At 37.8% G+C, this 22,386-nt stretch overlaps 1 protein-coding gene across 1 annotated transcript in view; it reads left to right on the top strand.

The window, feature by feature from the left end:
- Positions 1–22,386, top strand: part of LOC139731848 (ATP-binding cassette subfamily G member 4-like) — a 122,887-nt gene that overhangs the window by 56,580 nt on the left and 43,921 nt on the right. Inside the window, exon 3 of the mRNA XM_071642722.1 lies at positions 20,526–20,717. Coding sequence (XP_071498823.1) covers positions 20,526–20,717 — 192 coding nt within the window. The remainder of the gene's footprint in view (positions 1–20,525; positions 20,718–22,386) is intronic.

The raw sequence follows: 22,386 nt of genomic DNA, 5'->3' as shown, positions 1-22,386 counted from the left end.
TCTCATCTCTTGTCCCCCATTTTCTCTCACATCATCTATCTCTCTTTTGTGCCACTATTATGTTTGTTTCCTTTCTGTCAGCCTATCTTATCCCATTGAGGACGGGCTGATTTTGCTACAACAGGCATTTCCCATATAGACACTTGCCCGAGTATACTCGGGACTCATCTTCAATGGATTAATATGCTGTCTGTCTGTCTGTCTGTCAGTCTGTCTGTTCATTCCTGTCCTCCATTTGTATTCCATGCTGGTTGCTGGTTATCCTATTAGTTATTTTTAATTTCTTTTTTTTTACAGCAACTCATGTGTAGAGTTTATTCCAATTAATGTCATTATGATTGCCTTCAGATGTTTGGATGTAATGCTGTAAAGCAAGATTTTTTTGCAGTGTGAAATTTTCAAGAATTTTCACTGGAATTCAATGCATATAGTGTACACAGGAACTTTAGTGTGCATTTACATTTGAGAATCTTTGCATGTGCGTTTGAATTGCAAATCGTTTCTCTCACAAAATCTGCGAAATTGAGATGCAAATATTTCTGGTTTTACGATACTAATTTGTAAGAGTTTGGCAGCTGTCTATCCTTGCTGTTTGGAAATACCTACTGTGAGCATTGACGATTTTTACATGTATGGGTCTTGTGGTGCAAGACTATCACACCCAAGGCAGAGGAGGAAATCAGGTGGCATGGATGAAATGGATATATGGTGAGTGAGGAGTTTAGTCTTTCCCTCTCAGATATCAGACCTCTTGCATATTTCATGAACAATCCTCCTAATCATCACAAATTCTTTTCTTATTCGTTTTGATTTTCAAATGATGATGAGTCTGGCTCCTGTGAGTGCAACGTGCTGACTGATATCTGAAATGATATGCTGCCATCGGATGAAATCAATTATCGATGCGTACCGGTCATATTGCCAAAGTGAAAAGTAGAAACTAGAATAAAAAGGAAGGGATATATGTGGAGATGCAGAGACTACCATAATAGAAGACTGCAGACATGCTAGGTATTATAAATTGATATGTGTGCACACAGAAGTGCTGTCAGATTGTACTAATGGAATTGAAACCATTCCAGAGTGTGTTTCAAATATCACTCTGTCAGTGTCAATCAGGGATGAGGAAGTGTGCATAAATCATTGTTTTATTTTTCTTTTCTTTTCACCATGTCATGATGTTTTGTATTGCAAATAGCCTTCCTGATGTGTCAGACCATTCTCAGAATGACGGACATGTTTCATTTTCGTGAATTTTATAGTACTGTAAAAGTGGACATTTTCACGGTGTTCAAATTTTCGCGCATTTCGCGCAACCAGAAACTAGCGCGAAAATAAAAGCATGCAAATATTTTTGCTTGCCATATGTGCCTGTGGGTGATGTCTTGATTCCGCGGAATTAAAAACACGCGAAACTCTTCCGACCCGGCCAAGCGCGAAAAATTAGTCACGCGAAAATATCCACTTTTACAGTATATTTCTATGGTCCAGGTCACAAACCACTGATTTGTAATCAACTTCATCTCGCTTTACATACCTAGATCCATTTAAAGGCAGCCGATCGCCATCCCTAATGGTACGTAAACTCCGAACGACCGAAGTTTGTGCGTGCAATTGCGCAATGGCAGACTCGGTGCTATATCCATAAACGTGTGGGACAATGCTACCACTGAGACAAGTGTGTGTGTGTGCGTGTGTGTGTACGCATCATACACAAACATTGTCACCGCGAGCTGCGGTGATTGGAGGAGAGAGGCCAGAAGACGCTGCGGCGTGTGTGTGTGTGTGTGTGTGTGCGTGTGTGTGTACGCATCGTACACAAATATTGTCACCGCGAGCTGCGGTGATTGGAGGAGAGAGGCCAGAAGACGCGTGGCTCTTTTGGCCTCTCTTCATGCGCATGCGCACTGAGAGTGTGCGTCCATTCGGAAGCTCTCGGGACAGCCATTTTGGGTTAGGAGATAAGCACAGGGAGCTCTCTTGTAGCCTACCGTATTTTCGCTGACCCATTGAGCCAGCGCTATTCTCATTCGGGGGTCAGTACATTTGATAAAGAATGGGGGAGGCAGCGTGTTGCGTTCGTCTCCGTGCCGCACAAACCACTCGCCACGACTGAGTGTCTTTAACATTTTCCATTCTGATGCTATAGTAGGGCAGATATGTAACAAAAAGTGGTCGAAATGCTCACATCCGGCGGAAAGTATGAAATTTTGCATATAGGGGTATTTTGGGGCGCTGATTTCAAATATTGCCGGATCCAAGAGATTTGACCACGGGGTCGGCCGCCATTTTGAATTTCAATATGGCCGCCATCACAAAACAAATTCAAAGATCCCTATATCTTCAGTTCTGAATGACCTGTGGCACCAAAATTTGGTACACATGAGCGTTTTGACACATTGAATTTGATGACAGATTGATTCGGAGTGTCTGACCAACATCGAATGGCCTCCATTTTGAATTCCAATATGGCCGCCTCGACGAAATATTCAAAATCTCTATCTCGATTTCTAAGTGGTGAGTGACCCTGAAACTAGGTGTAAACAAATATTTTAACATACTGAGTTAAACTATTAACTGATGTGATGTGTCTGACAAACGCAATGCCTGCTATTTTGAATTCCAATGTGGCTACGAAGACAAACATCACGACTAACATTCACAGGCATGTCAAAAAGTGCAGCAAAAAGGAAGCATAATGCACCTTTCACTGACGTCACAATGTAAATACATCAGCGCGCACTCAATCAGTTACAAACGCGCGCTCAATCAGGTAGCCTAATTTACAAACCCGAGATAGAGATTTTCAACACTCCAACATGGCAAATGTGTATTAAATTCAAATTGGCTGCCGTGCAGCTTGTCAGACATATCAAATAAGTCTGTTATTGAAGTCATCATATCTTCATGCTTTTATATATCAAATTCCAATGGCTAATGTCATTCAGAACTGAAGATAGGGATCTTTGACGGCGGCCATTTTGGAATTCAAAATGGCGGCCGACCCCGTGATCAGATCTCTTGGATCCGGCAATTTTTGAAATCAGCGCCTCAAAATACCCCTATATTCAAAATTTCATACTTTCCGCCGGATGTGAGTATTTTTTTCACATATCTGCCCCACTATAGTGTTTTGCATGATAAATAGCCTTCCTGACACTTAAGTGCATTCTCAGAATGACAGGAATGTTTCATTTTCATATTTTTATGCTATTACTTCTATTGTCTGGGTCATGAACTATTGATTTGCATTTAGTGTTCTTCTTTTATCTTAACCAGTCTCTGCAGAGCCTGTTACAAACATGTACCCCATATAACCCAACAAGTTTGCGGGGATTTAGTTGCAGCAGTGTTACCCTCTAACCATTATTAGGTGATCCGAGTATCCTCTCGGATCACCTTCTGTATCTGTACTGATTCTTTATTCTTCTTTCTTTATTTCTTTATTTCTCCGCAAAAGTTGTGCAAGAGTTAGCTCAGAAAGTGCATTGCCTATCAATGTCAAACTTATACCATATATGTATCATGTCGCAAAGACGACAGCGCAAGTAAAATCATAGTGATCAGTCGACCGTGACGTCACTATGACGTCATTATATGAAAACACATTTTCATGCATATCTCATAAATGGAATGGAATTTTTAAATGTAAATTACGTCACATATATTTCAAGTCAAGCGGGTTCTACTCATTTTCTAAAAAATTCATATTTATCTTAAAACGCGCGCGTACGCGCGCGTTGAAATATTTGTATGCTCAAATCGAGCTCAAAATTTTTTTGCACACGTTTCAGATCATTTGGAGCATTTTTTGAAAAATTGAAAAAATTGGACGGACGCGTACGCGCGCGCACATATTCGCACGCACAGCTAGTATACAATAGAAATTTTCAGTTTTTTTACACGGATGGGATGTCCAAAATGTCAAGGAATATTTCTACCAAGTTTCAAGTCGATCCGACTCAATATGACGTCATACGGGCCCGTCAAACTCAAAATTCCGCGCGTGCGTCAATGGGGATACACAGTGCAACTATGCCAAACAACCGCCAATTTTAAATCGGATTTTACTCGTCAGGATGGACGGTGACCCCCCATTTTCTTGACATATTCTGAAAGCTGATGAGTTGTACATGTTATTTCATGGGTTGGCTATGCTGACAAAATGATTAAAAGATATCAAATTTCTTAATAAAGTCAAAAAAGTAAATTTTCAAAATGACGTCATCAAATTCCAAGTTTACTCGAGCATATCTCACTTATCCTTTGCCATTTTTCACCCAAATTTCAATATGTTGAAGCTTATGAAATGTTCTTTCATAAGTGTGAAAACACAATTTTGATTTAATGACGGCATCACCTCGTAAAAAGGGATTGAAAGTAACCTTGTCAAATTTGACCAGTTTACGTGTAATCTCTATGGCAGTGCAGTTTTTCTGGAAATGAAAATTGACATTACTATCTTTATCGAGCACTAGCTCACTTATGCTTCGGTGAATTTCTACAAGATTTTGATATGTTGTAGCGGAGACTTTGGGCTATCGTAATGTGCCCTTCGTTTTTTCATACGATGTCGGGATCACGTCAAAAAACTTGGTTGAAATTAAAGTTTATCTTCGATGTATTGAAATATTTCTTTCTTTTTGCAACTTAATATGCAATAACTCAAGAAAAACATTCCCTATCACCACCATATTTTGCACATGTTTAGTTCATGTCACGAACATTATTTCATAAAATAACAACTACTTGATCAGACGCCATCTTGGGTATGTAAATTAGGGTCAAAGGTCATAAATGTTTCATCCTGTATCTTGGTGAATACATATCCTATCTTTCCCATATTTTGCACACGTAAAGACCATGTTACAAGGATCATTTCACAAATAACTACTTCTTGCTCAGATGTCATCTTGTCTATGCAAAGTTGTGTCAAAGGTCATATGTACTTCTTTCTTTATCTTCGTTATGACGTGGTATCTCTATGGGAGGGAATTTTTTTAAATGTGAAAATTGACATGATTGTCTTTATCGAGCACTAGCTCACTTACCCTTCGGTGAATTTCTCCTCGATTTTAATATGTTGTAGCTGAGACTGTGCGCTATCGAATGTGTGCCTTTCTTTCTTCATACAATGTCGGAATCATGTTAAAAAACTTGGTTGAAATTAAAGCTTATCTTCAATGTATTGAGATATTTCTATGTTTCTGCAACTTTCTTTGCAATAACTCAAGAAAAACAGCCCCTATCACTCCCATATTTTGCACATGTTTAGTTCATGTCACGTACATTATTTCATAAAATAACAACTACTTGATCGGACAACATCTTGGGTATGTAAATTAGGGTCAAAGGTCACAAATGTTTCATCCTGTATCTTGGTGAATACATGTCTTATCTTTCCCATATTTTGCACACGCAAAGATCATGTTACAAGAATCATTTCACAAAATAACCACTTTTTGCTCAGATGCCATCTAGGTTGTGCAAAGTGGGGTCAAAGGTCATATGTACTTGTTGTTGTATCTTCGTTATAGTGTATACAGATTTGGTACCAAAGATAGCAGATATGACTCCCTTTTCTAAATGAGAATCCAAACATCACACGGCCAATGTCTCTGACCACAGATGAAACCTGCATGGTCATGCCTATTGCGATCAGGACTTGAATCATTGATTAAAAAAAAAGATCGGATCACCTTAATTTGTCAGTGATGACAAATTACAATCTCTAGTTTCATAAGTACCTCTGAATTTGTGTGACATCCATTCTCATATAATGTAAGATGATATGAGAAAGATTATAAATTTTATTCTCGTATTTTATGTGAGAAGGAGTATATGGAGGTGGTTACATTCGTGATATTTCTGTACAAATTTAGATGTAAATTTCCAGGAAAAAAAAAAGTCAATTTAACCTGTTGAGGATGGGCTGATTTTGCTACAACACATATTTCCCACAGACACCTGCCCGAGTATTCTCGGGACTCGTCTTCAATGGGTTAAGAGAGACAAAAAAGGAACTTTAGTTTTCATAAATCTTCTTCCCTCTCTCTGTTATCATTTCTATCTCTTCCACTTTCTCTCTATATATTTCTATATCTATTTTTATTTTTCAACTACTCTTCTTCTCTCTGATTAAAGGCACTTTTTAGGCCTACCAGTTGCATAGGAAACAAAAACCCCGCTTCAGTGCTTCAAAATATTTCTAAAATGTGAGTTAGGGATAGAAACAACCAATGTAAAAATGTTAATCCATATGATCAATGTTAGGCAAAAATTGTTAAATGTACAAAATGTGAACAATAGTTTTATCAACATTGTCTCTAGAATAAACCATCTACATTTATGGTTTATTAAAAAAATATATTGATATTTCCTCCTATCTTAGGCTGTAATGCAAAATTTTTATATGGTAGAATGTTTTGTGATACAACTGATACACAAATGCATCAAATGTGATAAAACTCAAACATTTTTAAATCACTGCTCCTAATGGTAAACAGTGGCTTCAGCCTCTCTCACTATCCAACTCATTTCCATCATTCTCTCTTCAGCTCTACTTCCCTTTTACCTCTCATACTGTCCAAGCCTGTCTGACTCTTCTGTAGCATAAAACACATGCAACACATTTGCACCATTTTTGCGGTGGTGTTTGACTAACCTTATTTCCCCAGTATCCCACTCGGCCAGCAACGAATCAATGCGCCTCTTGCTTGATTAGAGCTTGGCTTTTCCCCCACGTTCCTGACTCTGTTTCATTTTAAGTATAGAGTGGATGATTTTTCTGGCAGAGAAAGTGAGGAGGAAAAAAAAAAGTGGGCCGCAGTTGAAATGGAAGCACATTGGGTAGACAGGAGTAAATGGGAGATTGATTTTATGTGCTGTTTGAATCCGAGATTGATTTTGCTGTGATCAATATACCAGGGAATATAACAATAACTGAATCAATGTGATTGATATTGCCACATCTTCCATAATATTTTGTGTTAGGGTTATGGTTAGGGTCAGGCTAGGCTTAGGCATAGGGCTAGGCTTTGTGGTATCTTTGCCGAACAAAAGCTTTTGAGTATCTTATTTTGAAAACTCTAAGTAGAGAAATCATTCTGGAATGTTTTTGATGATTTCTCTTACCCTTTCAGGATGATTGATTCAAAATATCCTTGGCATCTTTTGACAACTTGTTGCCTGTGATGTTCAGGGAGTTAATCAATTTTAGCAGTCTCAATATAATACGTGTTATGAGCAGGTACTAATTGTTGTAGAGCATGCTGGAGGATATGTGAATGATCTGAGGGGAACAATTGAAGAGTTTGTTCGCAAAAACGGATAAGTCTATATTTGAAGATTTTGAAGTACGGTCTCTGTCATGAAGTACAAAATAATACCTTTTAAATGATATATTGGTCACTACATATATACAGGTACATTTTTGAAGTTATGGTCAAAAGAAGCAAATATTTTCTTATCATTCTCTTTATTTTTCTTGACCTTTAATCGCAAATATCTCCATTTGGCAAATATGGACTTATCGGTTTTTGCGAAAAAACTCTTCAATTGAAAAAAAAAAAAAATTTAAATGAAATGAACGAAATTGACCTGTCAGAAGACGAGCTGGTTTTGCTATACCACGCATTTCCCATAAATATCTCCCTGAGTACGCTCGAGACTAGTCTTCAACGAGTTACCACTGTTCAGTTATGGTATGGACTTCGCAAGCATTACTTTATGAAACAAAAAGAAGTGTCTGAAAGCAAGACTATGCTGGTGGCTCTGCACAATGTAATACACATATCACTCAGTCTGAAGGTGATGAATGCATTGTGGTCATTGTTGCGTGAGTTTTGACAGCGTAATAAAAAAGGATGACAATTCTTGTGTTGAAGATGGGCAGGCAGCAGGCCTGTAAACTGTCAAACATGACAGCACTTATGATTTATGGATATATTGTTGTATATAAGTATGTTCTGTTTCTATGTATCAGGACATCAGGAATCTGTTGTTGCACAAGAAGGAAAATCTTTTATCGTAGGCAGATGTCAATATTTCAGAAATGGGGTGATTGTTTTTATTTACTGTGCAGATATCAATGACATCACTTTAGCATAGTGTTAAGAAATGGTTGCACATGATATTGTCCAGAATAATACTCCAAGCCACTGAAGATATTCAATGCACTGATGGGCGACATATTATTATTATTATTATTATTATTATTATTATTATTATTATTATTATTATTATTATTATTATTATTATTATTATTTCAGTTTTATTTACACAGGGTAGTCTCATCAAGACCAGCAGGTCCTACTCTTCCAGAGAGCCCTGCCCATGATAAAAATACATAAACATTCATCGTAACACAAAGTTAACCTTCATACATTATTGAACAGTAAAACATTAAAATCTACACACATGAATACTTATCATAATACAGACAATCAAAAATATATTGGATATATTGCAACTGATTGACAAATTGCCCAACATCGATGTAAATGTTGGGCAATTTGTCAATCAGTTGCAATGAAAACATCTCGACGGAAGAAAATCATGAATTTGAATATTGGATATATTGGACCAGCTGCTCTCCTGGTCACTAGACTATATGTTGGTTAAAAAAATGAACATATAAGACCAGCAACTTCTAACAAAGTCACTGAATTGACAAATTCACAGAATAAATGACCAGTTACACTGCAAGTCTATGGAATATAATCATTTGCAAACTATGTAATAAATATGTGACCAGCAACGCTGCTAATCAATGTCCAATTATACTGGAAAACATAATAAACATCAGGATATAGCAACACTGTTATGTAAGTCAGATCCCTTGACTCTTTATGTGCCACGTTCACACGTCCGACTCAGTCAACGGCATGCCAACTTTGTATATTCTGCTCAAACGCACAAATCCGCCCCAACCGATCGATAAATCGCCAAATGCCTCAGTACAATGAAAGAGTTCCTCACGCTTCCGTTCCTCTTACATACAGCTTGCATTTTATGTTGTGATTGACCAACAAGCAGTGTTCCGTACTGGATTTGCGTGTAAATTCTAAGTTTCTGTCACCGTTTTGTATGCAAAAGTCATGCCTTAACAGTAATTTAGCTACTAAGCAGTTGAAAGAAAAGCAATCATAAGATTTGTCATACAATTTACATCAAAGTAAAGCTTGGCATTTTGTCTCCATCTTCACTCACTATATGTCCAGTTTAACATAAATCTATATAGAGGTAAACATAGATTTGAAAAACAGAATGTTTTCTCAAAGCACGACAACGTTGGTGTCTCAGAATAATGTGGCACACAGGGGGTTTCCACCATGGCACATGAAGAGTTAATTCAGTGAAATCCTGTAATCTATGCTGCTTGTCACTTTCAATTTTTACAAATATAAGGTCTACAAGAATCACACAAAAACAAAGTGATTTTGCTAATAACTGCTAATAACCTTCCTGTATCACTAATATTGAATATATGACCACTAACACTACTAATGATCCTTCCCTATGTTGCAAAGAGGGCCTTGCGATCATTCCATATCTTTGTGGGGATAGTATAACAAGCCTGTGCAGGGAAAGATAACCCTTGCTATTATAAGTGTCTCGCTGCCAAGAGCTTTCAATATTCATCAACTCCAGAGCTGTCATAGGTAATATGGGGCTAATGGAAGAGGGAAATGTGTTTTTTCCACACACTTACTGTATAAGTACAGTGATGAACAGTGATGATTTATTTTGCCACCCCCAGTCAGTACATGTGTATTATGTATGTATGTATAGCCCATAGTGTATTTGTGTATGTATGTATGTGTATGTATCTGTGTGTTTGTTTAGATGGATGTGTTTATACAGTGTTTGTGTATGTGATGTATATGTCTGTGTATATGTACACACATTTATGTATTGTATGTGTGTGTATGTAGTATATGTATAGGACCCTATATCTAGAGAGAGAGAGAGGAGGGAAAAATAGAGATAGATAGACTACAGACAAACGGACAGTACATGCACATGTATCTGTACGTGCACAAAGGTAAATATTTCATGGGGATATGATGCAACAATGAATGACAAGGACATGATTTTTACATTTGATGCGCTTATCTCCAGACCGATTACACCAGCAAGGATAGACATGAGAAACATAATCTATCAGACACTTGATAGGCTGTGTTAGGTGTGTAGGGGGAAATTATACACTTATACAAAAAATGTAGCAAACAATGCTCGTTGAGAAATGGGGCAGGTTGGTTGCATTCCTGGTTGGAAAAGAAGAAGAAGATATGCTTGCTGTCTTACTAAGATATGAAATAAATGGTTCAGGATTGATGAGATCAGTGCCTATTCCTACCACTAATGAGGAGTTCCTCTGCTGATCCAAGCAAGGACTTTACTACTGCCATTCATGGACTGCAGCACATTATGTTGTGCCTCTGATACACAGGTTGAGAGATGTTGACCACAAAGTGTATTTAATACCAGGGATACACCAGTGTGTGTAACATGAGCAGTAGTGCAAGCACAGCACAACACCAGGTTTATACCGGCTTGTTGGTGGTGTAATGAGATCTTTTGTGAAAATAGTGATAAAGCAGAAGTTTCTAGTAGCATAACACCAGATCTACACCAGTGTGTAGGTAAATGGAGTGTGTAATGATGTGTTTAAGCAGATAATGCAATGCTATTTATTGGCAACATAACACTAGAGCTACACAAGTGTTAAACAAAATCATTTGTTAGGTGTAATAATGCCTTTGTACAGAGAATGCAGAGACTAGCAGCTTGAAGGCACCAGAGGAATACCAAGGATATTCAATCTACACCAAGAATAAACACCAGTGTTTAGCATGCTGCCACCATGACATAGATAAATTAAACGCTGACATCCAGGTAGCCAATGTTGGGATTACACCTCTGTTTTGGTTAATGAAAGACGTCTATTCTGTTTGGTGGAAGACTGCCAGGTTTACACCAAAGTGTATTATTACACCACCTCTATGCACACAGTGCAGAAGTATTGATTGTAAGCTTTGATTATGCAATACCAAGTGTTACATCAGTCCTTTTTTCTTCCATCTGCCAGTTGCATAACACCAGACCCTTGCTTCATCGCCTCTCAAAATATGTGATTTACAATATTAAGTAACAACTATGATGGCTGCATGCAATAGTACCATACTAAAGTATTGTAGCTACTGCCTTGATGTGTAGATCATGTTTTAACCCGTTGAGGACTAGTCACGAGTATACTTGGGCAAGTGTCTATGGGAAATGCGTGTTGTAGCAAAATCAAACCATCCTCAACGGGTTAAGAATTAGTTTATTACTGTAATAAGTAGCCTATTGTAAAAATGGGCACTGCCGGTCATAAAGTCACATCTTCACTTTGATATCAATTTTTGAGTACCAAAGATGCAAAAAATGGAGTTGGCATGCTCTGGTGATTTCATATTACCTAGGATCCAATGTGTGCCCCATCACCATAAAAGCCTAATAACATGGTAGAAATTATGATTCCCTGTTATTGGTATCTTGAAATTCTCCATATATGCAGTGATATATAATTTGTCCCATTTTAATGTACAATACCCATTACAGTAATGGAATGGAAGCTGGTCACCAGAGAGAGGGAAAAGTTGCTGTGAGGTTCAGATGCAGTTCACCATGCATGAGTCATGGCTTACATTTGATACAGTAGGTCAATGCAAACCACCTTTTCAAAATGTTTCATCAAAATGGGGGAAAACACCCAGAATTTCAAATTGTTCTTAAAATTTGATATTTGGCCAGGGAATAGTGAAGTTTCAAACTTGCAACCATAAGAACAAATGCCATGTTTTCTTTTTTTTTCTTTCCAGTCAGATCACATTATCTGGCAGATTCCTCAGATGTGTCTGCAACTTTGTGAGGCTGAATTGCAATGGGTTAGACGCAATGAGAAAGCAGGGCTGAATCAAAGACTACAAGATATCTACACCACAATGTCAAACCCAGGTGTTAGACTGGGACAGGAAGCAATACCGCTTGACCAGAACAAAACACAACGACAACATACAAAAATTATCTGACCATGATGCAACTTTCTACCAGCAGAATTTTAACGAGGGTAGGAGCACTTGATAGCAACTGTTACATAATACCTGAAGTTGAAGTGGCATTTTGCTCTTGTATGAATTTGCATCCGTGCCCTAGTTCGTCATAAAGTGATCATACCCTTAAAAACATCCTATTTGTGCCCCTTCCCCCCCCCCCCCCAATGTAACTTGAAGCAAGATGGACATTCAGTGCTGGTCAGTGACCTTTCCAATTCATACCTAAGCCCAACTTTGAAACCGTTTATTTAAAGTTTGTATCTTTCTTTGAACACTGGACATAATCTTCTGTGTATTTAAAATGCTTTGAGAACCTATTTTGGGTTGAATTATACTATGTAGAAATTATTTATTATTATTCTTATTATTCTTATTCTTATTATCATTATTATTATTACTACTACTACTATTATTATTATTATTTTTATTGTTATCATTATTGTTATTATTATTATTATTATTATTATTATTATTATTATTATTATTATTACTATTACTATTATAACTATTATCATAACAATTACTATTACTACTACTACTACTACTACTACTACTACTACTACTACTACTACTACTACTACTATAACCTAAAACCAATATTCAAATGAAAATTATGGTGTTGCTCAGTGATGTGCATACTGGAGCCTGCAAATTATTGATTGACAGCCAGCAATTATTGAATGACCTTCCAAAAGACTAACTGAAATGAGCTGGAATTGAAATACGTGTATGACTCTTCAGTGAAAACACATAACATTGAAGGCACGTTGGAAAATCCTCTGTGGTAAAAGACAAAGAAATATTCATTTTTTGTTTAATTTGTTTGCATGCACAGTACGACTTTATTTGCTTTGTTTTCAGTTCATTTTCTTGCACTCTAGCAGAAAGTTACACATCATGTATTAGTTCCCATGGTAACTTGACATTACCTATCCATAATATGAGCCTCTTGTTTGATTGTTGTGGGAGAAGTTTGAAGTCAAGATACTTTTGCCGCATGAAATTTTCGCGAATTGGAATCGATGTCTTTATTTCATGGCATGAAATTTTCATGAATTGCCACTGGCATTTTACACATAGGTAGTGTGGACAAGAACTTTTGTGTGCATTTTTATTTCACTAATCTTGCCTCTCATAAAATTCATGAAATTGAAATGCACATGAACATTTCTAGTTTTACAGTAGGCCCTATAGAATGTGATATCTGTCATTTTGATTGCAGTGGTAGTACAGCTTTATATGCATTCATTTTAAGAAAAGAAAATGATCTGATTTCTGTTGCTTGAGAAGATCAATAATAGACATTAAAAAATGACACTTCTTTACAATTTTCTATACAATACAAACATACACAAATATCGCAACCCATTTGTACCCTCACAAAAAAAAAATCAAAGGTCGAGTAAGTTCTGTTCCTGCGCACAAAACATAGGGTCCTGTTGACCGATCTACATTTGAAAACATATTTATGTGATGCAATTCCATGTAGGTATGACAATATGTGACCCACTACAACAAAAGGATCCGAAAGTCAGGAGGATAATTTTTCTGAAAATGGGATGACATTATTCCCTTACTCTTCTACTTTAATTTTACATAGCATAATTCATTACAGTATCTGGTTGGGGAGATATCGATGATTTTATTAGTGCATGTCAAGTGGTTGAGGAAATCAGAGTTTCGAGAAAATTGCCTTCAAAGTTATCCTTCTGACGCTATCATGATCAAGGGGAGGCGAGACAATTTTCACCGCTTGACAATAATATGCTCCTAGCGACCTCCGCGATGTTCATTCAAGCTTAGAGCCAGCAGTCTACGCACGACCAATCAGTAATCAGGATGCCACACACTGACCAATAAGATGACTCCCTCATTGCTAGGGGCGGAGTCTAGCTGTGGCGCTAAATCCAAATCTTCGGACACGTATCTGCTACGTTGAAAGTTGGAAATGATCATGGCCCAGAAAAATGCTGATTCCTTGCCTTTCCTTTGATCATTTAGCTTCAAAATTTTGGCAGATGATAGACAAAACATTAGACTACAAAATTATGCCAAAAACAGAAATCCGATTGTTTTGACCAATTTTGATGATGTGACTTCAAATCCTTTTGTTGTAGCGGGTTACATAATGATTAAGTGTACATGCATAGAGTAACAAGTCAAGAATGAAAGACAGAGAGAGAAAGAAAGAGGGGGAGAGTGAGAGGAAGAAAATGGATAGAAGGAGAGAGAAAGAATAGAAAAGGAGAGATAATGTAAAACACAATATTTTCGCGGCATGAAATTTTGGCGAATTGCCCCTAACAGTCAATGCATGTAGCATAGACAAGAACTTTCACGTGCATTTAATTTCGCGAATCTTGGCTCTCGCAAAATTCGCGAAATTAAAATGCACGCGAACATTCTTCGTTTTACGGTAAAGAGAAGGCAAGATGGAGCAAAATAGATAAATGGAGGGGGAGAAAGAGAAAGAAGAGAGAGAAAAGGAGGGAGAGATAGAAGGAGAGGGAGAGGAGACGGGAGAAGAGAGAGAAAGAGATGAGAGAATGTAGCAATCTTCTGATTATGTTTGCAATCTATTGATTGGGCAGTGGGAAGAAATATAGGGCAGGGTAGCTGTGTTTACTTACACCTTGCTGTTTGATCTCAAATACAAATGTATGTCAATCTTTACTCACTGTTTGCCGTTTAGTGTCAAATCTAGGCAAAGCTCTTATATTACCCGAGATCTTGACTCCCACCTCACTGCAAACTTCATTCAATTGAGATCTGATTTTGCCCACATGAATCAACACACTTTCAATATAATTTGGATTAATGTAAATTTTCAGCAGAAAGGCAGCAGTGTACCTGATAGGTGCTTTAATATTCTTTCTTTGTGCAGATATTGTCTCATTTTCTGTTCTCTGAAAACTCTTTCTTTCCTGTCTAATGTGAACGACCACAAACTATAAACTCGGCAGAATTTTCGCCCTTCCTGCAAGCTTTTGTTTGGAAGGACGTGGAACCAAATCCTAACATTATGATTCAAGCGAACTATTGTGAAAGAAAAAAAAAAATCAAAATATAAAGAACACTGAAAATTCCATTAAAATTAGACAACCCAAAGTCATCTTGTTTCTGTTCACTTGTAATGCTTATCCATGTTCCAAGAGAGGCTGTCGGTCCTGTAAGATGACAACTGTTACTTTTTACAGTATTTTTTTTTTGGGGGGGGGGGGGGTGGGGGGTGAAGCCGAAATTACTGCAGGTTTCACAGAAAATACTGTTTTACCCAAATTGTACTACACTCATGCCTATTGCAGGAAAAGTGATATTGCTGTGTTTAAAAAAAAATGCCTTTGCATCAGACCTCATAATACTGTGGGTGCTATTTATAAGGTTGACATCCCTGAAAAATGAGTAAATATATACTGGCTTGTCGAAAGTCTGTAAGCTCAGTCCGTCAATCTGCAAGACAAAAAAAAAGATACACATTTTCAAACAGGAAGAACTCAGAGAGAAGAGAGACAAAAAAGTAGAGATATTGAGAGAATGTTTGCATCTGTGAAGTCTGTTCATGACAGCAATGTAGGTGCAACCTGGGCATTTCCATTTCTTGTTTTAAACAGTGGATAAAGTAAAACTAATTTGTGTTTTCAGTGACAGTGTAAGACAATGGCGACATCCAAAAGTATAGAGGAAGACATTTCTATTCTGCCTGGGGCAGTAAGTGTCTTTGGTAATGCTTTTGTTCCAAACAAGGATGGCTTCTGAGGAGGGCACTTGCATTTGTAAGTCTTTACAAACGTAGCTTCAAACTGAGGCAGTCAAACTGGATTGTAAGCATTTGAAACGAATTTCATTATATGGGAGCGGAAAAATTAGAGGGCTCGTTACTGGATCAGGTGGTTATAGAAATAGTCGTTTTGGTGGTAGATTCCGGGAGAGGGGAAGGGGTAATGGCTGTTTGGAAGACAGGGGGGGGGGGGATTATTATGAACTTCACGATATTAGTAAACCAGCTCATTGTTATCTCTTCCAAGGAGATACTGTGTTTGACAGCATGATTGTGTTTGTTTGTTAGTCTGTCTTCATGTTAGCAATATTAGGCCTACTTCAAGAGTAACGATCAGATTTTTGGGAAATTTGCAGAATACTTCTGGCATGGTAATAAAAGGGAGCAGGTGATTACTTTTTGGTGATGATTGAGATGCTGTAAAATGAGGAATATTCGCGCGCATTTTGATTTCGTGAATTTTGCGAGAGCCAAGAGTAGCGAAATTAAAATGCACGCAAACGTTCTTGTCTACACTATTTGCATGTAATGTTAGAGGCAACTTGCGAAAATTTCATGCCGCGAAAAAAGGCTGTCGGCTTCAATTCACAAAAATTTCATGCCGCAAAAATATTGTGTTTTACAGTAATGATCCAGATCCAAGATGTTTTTAGAGGATGCTTGCCCAGTTTCATATGCATTAGCGACCTTATGGTATTGACAGAGGTTTGTTCCCTATGGCACTTGTAGTTGTGCTATTAACCCCCTTTGGGTCATAAATGATGAAGAGATTCCTGGAAGTGTATGCCATGCCCTGCTCATGCAAAGTAATGAGTGTGTAATGGGAAGAAGTACCACATTATAATCTTTCTCCTCGTTCCTGTAAATGCATAAACCAGGTCTCTCAGAGGGCTGAGACGATCTCAACGTATCCACGTTTGTTGCAGCCATGAAAATTAAATATTAATTGTAAGTAGAAGCATGATCTTCACAAAATTGACAGGAAGGAATATAATGTGGGTAAAAATGAGGGCATGGAGTTGATAACATCCTGCAAGTGCAATGAAGTTTAGCCTTAGGAATGCAACAAATTTTAGGAGTGTGTTAAAAGAGCTATGCTGTCACGTCATTAACACGCCTGTGTGTATCGGCAACATAGCTTTTACCCTTTGCCGACCTCTTAAATTAGTATTGTAATGCATGTGAGTGCTTCTGCCTATTACGTGCTCATGCAGATGTGTGTGTGTGTGCATTGTGTGTGCTTGTGCATATGTGTGTGAGGGAGAGAGTGAGTGTGCTAAGTGTAAAGGTTTCATAGAGATACATGTAGGGGTGTGTTCAGAAACATAGATGGATTGAATGAGGTGTGTGATGTTTGTGTGTGGAGGGATGGGGCATTTGGGCTTGCGAATGTGTTGTGAATCAATGGATAAATTGAGGAAAGGGGTTCGTTGAAGTCTGAATAACAAGTCGTTAGTGCTTACCTTGTTAATGTTGTTGTAACTTGTATTAATTTCACATTTTGAGCATGCTATTGTTGAATCAAGTTTGACATTACGTAATGTATGTGGGAATATGAATAACAAGTCTGAAGTGCCAAGCATGTGTGGTTGATGGCTTGATTTGAACAAAGAACGGTTTCTACATGAAATTTGTTATATTTAGAAGGGAAAAAACTGTCATTAGGACTAATATGTGTTTTTTGGTGTGTGTATAGGAATTTGTATATATATGTTTGTTTAAAAGCCATATGCTGACCTGTCTTTTAACAGAAACCATTTCTATTTTGTAATAGTAAAAAAAAAAAGAATGTTTATATTACCATTTGCTCGCATTGAAAAGAAGTGATTCTACAAAACATTTTTTTGTTGTATGTTGAGATTTGAATTTTCTTCAATGTGTCTTCGGCTCACAAAATGAAATTTGTCAGATCGCAACTGCTGATTTGTGTATGTTGTATGTGTATGTATCCAGTGATTTTTTTTTTTCTTTTTAGTCTTTGCTCTAAGTTTTAAGCATGGAAACAGGAACCTAAAATGGAGCATAGTGGAGCCAAGAAGAGAAATGACTCAATGTATCAGTGAATAGACAGGATGTTTCTGTTATTGTTTGACATGGTATCTGGCAATTGGCTGGCAGTGTTGCAGTCTGCAGAATAACAGTGGTTTCAAAGGACCTTTTTGAGTGAATGAAATTGGTTTCTTGGTTTGAAGGGATGGTATAGGTTTGGTTGAGGTTGCTGGCTTCAAGTTTCTTACTTTTTTGTGAGATAATGAGTAACCTCTTATGATATGAAAGAGCATACAATTCTAAGAGGAACTCAAAGTTTATTTTATGAAAATTGGTTTTGAAATAGCTGAGATATCCAAAATACTGTAAAGCAATCCTAATAAAAGGTAGGACCCACCTTTTATTAGGATTGCTTTGTTATCGTGGCGGAGGCATTATGTTTTCGGGTTGTCCGTACGTCCATCCGTACGTCCGTACGTCCGTCCGCTTTCGTTTGCGCGATAACTTGAGTAATACTGACTGGAATTTTACCAAACATGGTCCAAGTATAAAGTATGATGGGGCAATTACTTGAATTGAGTTTGGGTGAAATCGGCCAAAGGCCAAAGGTCAAGGTCAAATCATGAAATTGTATCCGTTTACGCGATAACTCAAGACTGGATCGAGCAAATTTTACCAAACTTTGTAGGAGGATGATGTATGATGTGACAATTACTAGATTAGTTTTTTAGTGAAATCAGACAGAGGTGAAGGTCAAATCCTAAAATTTATCTGTTTACGTGATAACTCAAAACTGAATGAAGCAGCTTTCACCAAACTTGGTCCAAGTATGATGTATGATGGAGCAATTAGTTGAGTAGATTTAAGTGACATTGGCAAGAGGTCAAAGGTCAAAAGGTCAAGGTCAAATGCTAAAAATGTTGCTATTTCCCCCATATCTATGCAATGCCCGAAGGTATTTTTTTTAAACTTAGTGTAGACATGTACTACTGCGTGAAGATTCTCCAGAGAGAGTTTCATGTCATTAGGTGAAAGGTCAAAAGGTCAAAAGGTTAGGTGAAAATGTTGCAATATCACTTTTCTCGCAAATGGTTCAATGTATCTTCATGGAACTTGGTACATACGCATGTACTGACTGGCAGGGATTATCTAGGGAATTTAGGGGTCATGGGTCAATATTCAGGGATCAAAGGTCAAGGTCAACTCCTCAAAATTTTACTATTTCCCTCATATGTACTAGTACATGCAATGCTTGCATTATTAGTTTTAAAACCTAATATTTATACATGCATTACCTAATGGAGATTCTCTGGGAAATTTCCAGCCAGAAGGTCAAAGGTTAAGGGTCACAGGCCAAGTTTCAATGCCCCCCCAAAAATCTATTTTGTACTGTAATTACACTCTTTCTTCATACCTTGGAAATTACTCATTGCATAAACTTATAAAAGGGTCGGTCAGAAGTCAAGTGAAAATTCTCAATTCCCCAAATATGTGTACCTGCACTCTTTATAGACAATTATAGCAAACCAAGTTCAAGGAAAGTGAACATTCCAGATATTTCTGACAAACCTGTCATTTCAATATTTTGCCAGTTATGTGAAACTGTCATCACACATTGTGAAGACATTGTACTATACACCTATTGGGAGAATCATGCATTATGGCGGAGGCATCAGTCGCCATAGCGACATTTCTAGTGTTACTTTATTTTTAGATATCTCGGCCATTTCAAAATCAATTTTCATCAAATAAATGCTGAGTTCCTTTTATAATTGTATGCTCTTTACTATTTTATATTGGTTTTGTTTTTATGATGCAAAAAGTTTAAAGCTGAATCCCCTTCTCAACGAAAACTATACCATATCTTTAAATGTGACGCTGCACCTCAAAACAAACAAAAAGTCGCCAGACATGAATTTTTAGTTAAGACCATATTCTGAAAGAGCAGACTTTAAGCTTTAAAATGATGAATAACTCAAATCAAATGGACTCTCCTAACCTATCTAAATATTAGAAAGAAAGCACAAACTCAGGAAAAGTGTGAACTGAGAAAAGAGGCTCTGAAGTACAGTGTCTATTAAGAAGCACTTAATCTTTACCAAACCGTGCTGGCTGTGCGATGAATGGGACAAAAACAGGAAGTAAACCACCAGAGTAACAACAATGAAGGGATTATCAGATTAAACTGAAATTAAGCATGCCTCATTAACACATTCTGTCCATAATTAATGCCAACTTTCAAAGTAGTAGCACTATCCTTTCAAAAGCTATTAGAGTTGAAAGTGAAGAGTGTGCACAAGGTTTTATCAGAAATGAAAGAGGGATTCTAAAGACACACCTAATCACACTATTCTACCAAAAATGTTCGAGATAAACTGCTAAAAAAACACACTTTCCTGCCCGTTTTATGATACCAAATTTTAGCATAATATAAAAGAAGACCCGCTCTTTCAGAGAATATGAAAAAGTCAAGTTCGGCTATGTTGACCCATTGCACTTATTTGCAGTCCTCACGCAAAATCAGTGTGTGCGACTTTATGTTCGTTTTGAGGTGCACGGTCACAAATGGTCCCATTCTGCGAATGCATTAAATTTTCATGATGTATGCATCTTATCATAGCTCTCTCTATCTCTTTTTTGCTTTATTTCTTCAGAGCTGCAAGACAGGAAGTCACCGGAAGTATCCTCAGCAGGACCTAGCCCTGGGTCACCCTTCAAACAGGGCGAGCCTCGGACCCCGGAGACCCAGAAGCTGACCAACCTGCCCAGTCGGCCACCGGTCAAGCTTGAGTTCGAAAACATCGCATACAGCATACAGCAGGGGGACTGCTGCAAAAGAAACAGAGGTAGGTGTATGTTGTCATTTTTGTTCACAGTTTAAAGCTCAGCCCTCTGAGTCTTAAACTGATGTGATGTACCAGCAGCTAGAAAATGTAGCCAATCAGCAACCACTTGAACTGTGCTGGTCCTCAAACCCCCATCAACAGTCACTATCATTGTCCCGTCTGAACACCAGCACCTTATTTTAACTCATTTGCATCCTTATAAAACCTACTTTACACCTGGCTTACCAGTACCCTCCATTATGACACCTGCTAGTACCATCCCAATTCTCTCCACCTTTACATCCAATAGCACCGTGCCAATATCCTCCATCTAACACCCACTGGTACCTTATTTATCTCTTGTTATCCTACCATGAGCAGCATACTGTCACCGTGCCAGGATGTTTACTACTGGCTCAGCTGCACCCTCAGTCACCCCACTGCACTCAGCTTGCAACCATTAGCACCCCATCAAACTCAGCCACCACCCCATTAACACCTCACCAGCAAAGCAGTAGCACCCCTTCAATATGAGCGAGCACCCCATCAGCATGCAACAACAATCTCTAAGACTCTTGTCAGCTTTTCACTTCACACTCTTGTAGCACCTACTTGCAACCACCCATCAACCACTAGCTTGTTTTCTGTACCAAGCAGCACCCGGTCACCACCCACCAGTATCATATGGCTGCAAACTACCATCCCATATGATGCCATCCATTGGCACCTCATATCGTCCCAGCTGCGCCACTTGCAACACCTCTGTGCCAGAGCTCTAATGTTCACCAGCAACTCCATTAACATTTATTAGCACAGCTCTTAGAGCACACTTGGGACACATTTTCATCTGCTTGCTCCTAAGTGACCTCTCTTTTTTTTTTTCATGTCACCCCCTTTTTAATCTCCAATAATATATCAATCACAGTATGTCATTTTCTTTTGTGAATGAATGCCAGTGCATTTGTGATCTGTATCACAAAAACACCAAAAAGTCGCCAAACATAGATTTTTAGTTTAGGGCAGATTCTGAATAGAGCAGACCCCCCCCCCCCCCCCAGCTTTTAAATGGTGTATAACTCCCTACAAATCAACTTTCCTAACCTACCTCAATGGAAAGAATGTACACACTCTGGAAAAGTGTGAAATGAAAAAGGGGCTTTGAATTTTATGGTCTATTCAAGTGCTTTATATCTCACCAAGCTGTGCTTTATGCAAGATGTAAAACTCTACAACAATCTCAATGAAGGGGTTAAATTGTGCTCACTGTACTAATGCATTCTTTCATGTCAAATCTCAACTTTCAAAGCAGTTACATTTTCCTTGCAAAGTTATTAGAATCGCAAGTGTATAGTGTGTAAAGGCTTTTTAAGAAATGAAAAGGGGTCTCAATGACATATATAATCCAACAATTCTACCGAAAAAAACATTTCAGAAAAAATGTAAAAACAAAACAAAACAAAAATACTGTTTCCCATTTGTTCTATGACCCCCAAATTTAGGATAATATAGAAGAAGAATTGCTGTTTCAGAAAATATAAAAGAATGAGGATTGACTAGGTTGACCCACTGGAACAAAAAACAGGATGTAAGCCACTGGAGCAACAACAATGAAGGGATTATCAGATAAAGCTGAATTTAAGCACTCATCGTCAACACATTCTGTGAGTGATTAATGCTAACTTTTAAAGCA

The sequence above is a fragment of the Diadema antillarum genome, unplaced genomic scaffold (genome assembly GCF_040938485.1).
Source record: "Diadema antillarum isolate AM-2024a unplaced genomic scaffold, OU_Dant_1.0 seq00000386_RagTag, whole genome shotgun sequence".
NCBI lineage: Eukaryota > Metazoa > Echinodermata > Echinoidea > Diadematoida > Diadematidae > Diadema > Diadema antillarum.
This window is presented reverse-complemented; position numbering and strand designations above follow the sequence as displayed.